The sequence below is a fragment of the Muscardinus avellanarius genome, assembly GCF_963383645.1.
Source record: "Muscardinus avellanarius genome assembly, chromosome: 12".
Taxonomy (NCBI): domain Eukaryota; kingdom Metazoa; phylum Chordata; class Mammalia; order Rodentia; family Gliridae; genus Muscardinus; species Muscardinus avellanarius.
In genome coordinates, this window is record NC_137798.1 from 26,611,957 (window position 1) to 26,617,358 (window position 5,402).

Sequence of the window (5,402 nt, forward strand, 5' to 3'; positions counted from 1 at the left end):
AACCGCCTCTCTGCTGCCGGCCTCCGGGGTCCTCTGTGCTCAACAGCTGGTGGTGGTGGCTCTCGGGCGGGGTAAGGTGAGGGGTGGAGACGGTGACCCTGTGCCAGGCTCCTCGGCCTCTCCCCCCTGGGCTGCTCTGGTCTGGGCCATGGAGATCATCCAGGGCCAGGTCGATCTGCCAGAAACAGCCTAGGATCCTGGTACCCAGGACTCAGACAAAATATACCATAGAGGTGGTGGTGATGGGAGGAGGGACCGCAAATGGCCCTCATGGGACCCCACTGAGCCCGGGGTGGAGCACACCTGTGCTCCAGAGGATGGGACAGAAGCCCAGATGTCAAGGCCAGCCTCAGCAACTTAGCACAACCATATTTAAAAATATAAAAAATAGAGCCTCGGGCGTGGTGGCCCACGCTTGTAATCCTAGGATTTGGGAGGCTGAGACCAAAGGATCGTGGTTGGTGGAGAGCTTCAGCTACTTAGTGAGGCCCTTTGCAACCCAGTGAGACCGTGTTTCAAAATAAAAAATAAAAAATAGGGGAGGGGGTGTAGCTCAGAGGTCAAATGCCCCTGGGTTCCATCCCCAGACCCACAAAAATACTAAGTAAATAAATAAAAATATAAAAAATAGAGCAGGGAGTGTAGTTCAGAGCTAAAGCATCCCTGGTTCAATCCGCAGTACCACCACCACCACCACCATCACCCAGAAAATGAGTCAAATGACTCCTGAGGGATGATCCTGAGATTAATTCTGGAGCCTGAAGAAGAATCACAGACTGAAGGTTAAGATTAAAAGCCAGCTTAGGGCCTTTGCCTTATTCTTTGAAGTTATGGTTATTGTGAAGCACAGACTGTTCAATTCATTATAGATATGGGCAAAGAAGAAAGGAAGACTTATCAATCAGGGTCAAGAATATGAAATGAAAACCCATTTTATTTATTTTTATTTATTTATTTTTTTGGTGGTACTGGGGTTCCTGGAAGCCCTTCTACCTCCGGGCTACACTCCCAGACCTAATTTTACATTTTTATTTGGAAACAGGGTCTCCTAAGCCAGCACGCGTGGCTGGCTTCGAACCTGCGTGATCCTCCTGTCTCTGCCTCCCAAGCATGGGGATTACAAGCGTGCGCCACCACGCCCGGCTATGAAAACCCATTTTAAAAAAAGTAAAAATAAGCCAGGTATGGTGGCACACACTTGTAATCTCTGTACTTGGGAGGCTCAAACAGCAAGATTGCAGGTTCACGGCCAGTCTCAGCAATTTAATGAGACCTTGTTTAAAAATAAAGAATAAAATAGGGCTGGGGTATAGCTTGAAGGTAGAATGGCTTAGGATTTCATCTCCAGCATCACACAAATAATGATAAAATAATAATAATAATAATAATAATAATAATAATAACAACCAGGTATGGTGGTACATGCCTCCAATTCCTATGATTTCAGTACTTTGGAGGTGGACATAGAAGGATCACAGGTTCAAGGCCACCCTTAGTAACTTAGTGAGATCCTCTTTTGGAAAAATATTTATTTTTTTATAAATTTTTAAAAGAAATTAGAGGGGTAGCTCAGTGATATAATGGTCCTGAGTTCAATCCCTAATACTTTCAAGTACTGGGATTACAGGCATGCACCACCACACCAAATTTATCAATAACTTTTCTATATACCAACCAACAATCTTCTGAAAAAGAAATCTGGAGAATGAGTCCATTTAAATAACCTCTTAAAGAAAAATACTTAGTAACAAATCTAACCAAGGACATAAAAAACACAGACACACACACACACGCGCGCGCGCGCGCGCGTGTGTGTGTGTGTGTGTGTGTGTGTGTCTCACTGGGGATGAAACTCAGAGGCATTCTACCTCCAAATTACACCTCTAGCTCTATTTTATTTTTATTTTGAAACAGGGTCTCACTAAGTTGTGGGCAGTTTACTAAGTTGCTGATGCCAGCCCTCCTTTCTCAGCCTCCCAAGTACTGAGATTACAGATGTGAGCCACACCTGGTAAGATATATGTATGTATGTATGTATGTATGTATGTATGTATGTATGTATGTATTTTTTGTATTACTGGGGGTGGAACCCAGAGGCTTTCTACCTCTGGGCTATACTCCCAGCCCTATTTTGTATTTTATTTGTAAACAAGGTTTCACTATGTTGCTGCGAGCCTAAGTAGCTGAAGCTGGCTTCGAAGCTGCGTGATCCTCCTGTCTCATTCTCCCAAGTGCGGGGATTACAAGTGTGTGCCACCTAACCCAGCCGTTAAGATATTTTAACTAGAAATAATTAAAAAAAAAACCCTGAAGATCCTACTAATTTCTATTTCTATTTCTTCTCTCTCTCTCTCTCTCTCTCTCTCTCTCTCTCTCTCTCTCTCTCTCTCTCTCTCTCTCTTTTTGTGTGTTGCACTGGGGATTGAGCCCAGGGGCATGATTCCTCTGAGCTACACACCCAGCCCTATCTTTTTAATTTTTATTTTAAAACAGGGTCTCACAGGTGGATGAGTTTCACTACTTGCTGAGGCTGTCCTTGAACTGCGATCTTCCTACTTCAGCCTGTTTAAATTTTTATTTTAAAACAGGGTCTCGCAGGTGGATGAGTTTCACTAGTTGCTGAGGCTGTCCTCGAACTACATTCTTCCTATTTCAGCCTCCCAAGTATTGGGCTTATAGGCTTGAGCCACCACCCTTAGCTCAAAGTTTAATTTCTAAACAAGTAAACATCACCTCCACAACCCACTGAAGCTAAAAGCTTCTAACCTTGCTTATTAAAGTGGAGAAGTCCTGGAGGCCCAAAGGTGAGCGGCCCCAGTGGACCACGCCCAGCCGTGACCTCCACGGCTGCTGGGTTTTGTCCATTTGTGCAGGAAGCTCTTGGTGGTGACCGGTCGGACTCCCAGATAGCGATTTGGCGGTTGGTGGCTTCGGATCGATTTGTTGGTTTCGGCTTTGGGCTTTGTTGTTTTGTGTGTGCGTTGGTTTGTTTGGGGTTGTTATTTTGCTGTTGTTTTTGTTGATTTTTGTTTTGTTTGTTTATATAGCATCGATAGTTGCTGTTGCAGCTTTCGATGGAGTGTAATAAGAGCGAGTGTAGAGAGGCCAGGTCAGGCCTCACGGCCCCCTCTCCCCGCGAGGATGGCCTCACGGACGACTATGTGGTCCTGGGGAACATTGGCAGGGGCAGTTTTGGCCAGGTCAGACTGGCCCGCCATATCCTCACGGGGACCCAGGTGGCAGTGAAGGTCGTGTCTAACAACAACCCGCTCCTTCGGGCGGAGATCGCGGCCATGAGGACAGTGGAGCATCCCCACGTGGTGCAGCTGTTCGAGGTCATCGAGTCGGCCGAGCACGTCTGCCTGGTGATGGAGCACGTGAGCAGGGGCGGGCTCCTGCGCAGCGTCCCGCGGTCGGTGGGCATGGAGGAGGCCCGGGCCCGGAGGGTGTTCCGGCAGGTGGCGAGCGCGGTGCGCCGCTGCCACGAGCTGGGCATCGTGCACCGCGACCTGAAGCCCGGGAACATCCTCCTGGACGCCCAGGGCAACGCCAAGGTCATCGACTTCGGGGTGAGCTGCCGCTTCACCCCCGGGAAGAAGCTGAACGCGTTCTGCGGCACCCCCCGCTTCAGCGCCCCGGAGATCCTGTGGGGCGCAGAGTATGGCCCCGAGGTGGACCTGTGGAGCCTGGGGGTGGTGCTCTATTTCATGCTCACGGGCCGCTTCCCGTTCAACGGCCGCACCGTGGAGGAGCTGCGGGAGCAGGTGATGGAGAGCTACTCGGTGCCCCACCACGTCTCTGCCCCGGCGCAAAGGCTCGTCCGTCGGCTGCTGGCCGTGGACCGGACCCGGAGGCCCAGCGCTGCGCAAGTGCTGGAGAAAGCGTGGGTGAAGCAGGGTAGGGGGCCTCCACTTCCGACCCCGCGGACCCCCCGGCGCCCCAACCCGGCACTCCTCAGCGTCATGCAGCACCTGGGCTACGACCGCCGGCAGACCCGGCTATCGGTGGTCAGCAGGACCTTCGACCGCGCCATGGCGACCTACCTGATGATGGAGCGCCAGGTGAGCCGCGGGGCAGGGCCCGAGCCTCGGGCTGTGGCGCCGCCCCCCTCCCCAGCAGACCCCTCCGCGTTCCCGCCGCCGCCCAGGAGGAGAGCCAGCCAGCCCGACCTCCACCGCCGGCCAGTGCCCTCCGCGGACTCGCTGGGCCGGCAGGGGGACGGTAGAGGGGCCAGCCTGCCCGCCATCGCCCTCAGCTGCCCGGCGAAGAGGACCCCGCCCTCCAGCTGGAGCAGCAGTGCCCAGGATGGCAGGGAGAGCTGGAGGCGGGCCGCCAGGGAGCTCTGCACCAGCATCCTCCGCAGATGCTGCTGCTGCGTGCTGGGCCCTGGAGCCAGCAGAGTGGCCCCAGAGGGCGGGGGGCAGAGGCGCCCCACGTTCAACAACAAGGTCGCTCCCAAGTAGCCAGGTGGATGGAATCCCGACTTCGGCCAGAGTGGACTCAGCTGCAGGATGAGGTGCTCCAACTGTCCAAGGCTTCTCCACGCAGATTCCAGTCGAGGGAGAAGCAAGAATTTTTCCCAGTGATTTCCTCTGCTTAATGTTTATTTTTCTTATAATAAAAGTGAGATGTTTCTTAATACATTTGTGTTTCTCATGAATCTTAAAAGTGGTACTCCTCCTCAAAAATGATTAAAAAAACTTATGGGATAGGAGCAGAGAGAGGTAAAATAGGCTTTAAGATGCTTTAGATTTCAAACGTAAAGTTTCAAGGACACAGTCACTGAGCAGGCTGCAGTGGTGTACACCTTAACCCTGTGGCAGGAACCCGGCTTTGTCCTTGAAGATGACTCTTGGCCAGAAGCCGAGAAACTAACCAAAAGAATAAAACCTCTTCCCCAGACCTCCTCCCCTGTGGACACAGCTGGGACTTTCTGGGCAGCCATGAGGGTGGACAGGCTCACTGCGTTCTGCTTTGCTATCTTATGCTAGGCTTTCCACTCACCAACCCTCCTCTAAAAATGTGAGTTAGCATCTCGTATATTTTCACACCAGTGAATAAACAGCCCTGCTGTATCCTAATCCAGCCTGTGAGTTCTCCTGTGAGCTTTCCTGCAACAATCCCAGTACTTGGGAGGCTGAGACAGAAGAGCTGTAGGGGGTCCTAAAATAGGGCTGTGGTATAGCTTGGAGTTAGAACGCCCATGGGTTCAATCCCCAGCACAAAGAAAAAACCAGCTGAGCCAGAGGGCACAAAAGCAGGGAGGCTGAGCCTGTGGTGTGGTGCATCTGTGATCCCAGGCCCTGGACGGCTGAGGCAGGAGGGTTATAGGTTCAAAGCCAGCTTCAGCAACTCACATACATACATCCAGGGTCGCACATAAAGAGGCCAGGGATGGAACT

General features: G+C 51.6%; 1 protein-coding gene across 1 annotated transcript; it reads left to right on the plus strand.

Moving 5' to 3' along the window:
• Window positions 1-3,074: 3,074 nt before the first annotated feature.
• LOC308270938 (sperm motility kinase-like) lies at window positions 3,075-4,463 on the plus strand (the record flags this gene model as incomplete). Its single annotated transcript, XM_080707088.1, has 1 exon — window positions 3,075-4,463. One exon carries the CDS (start codon window positions 3,075-3,077, stop codon window positions 4,461-4,463), a length of 1,389 nt encoding a protein of 462 aa, XP_080563214.1.
• Window positions 4,464-5,402: the final 939 nt, after the last annotated feature.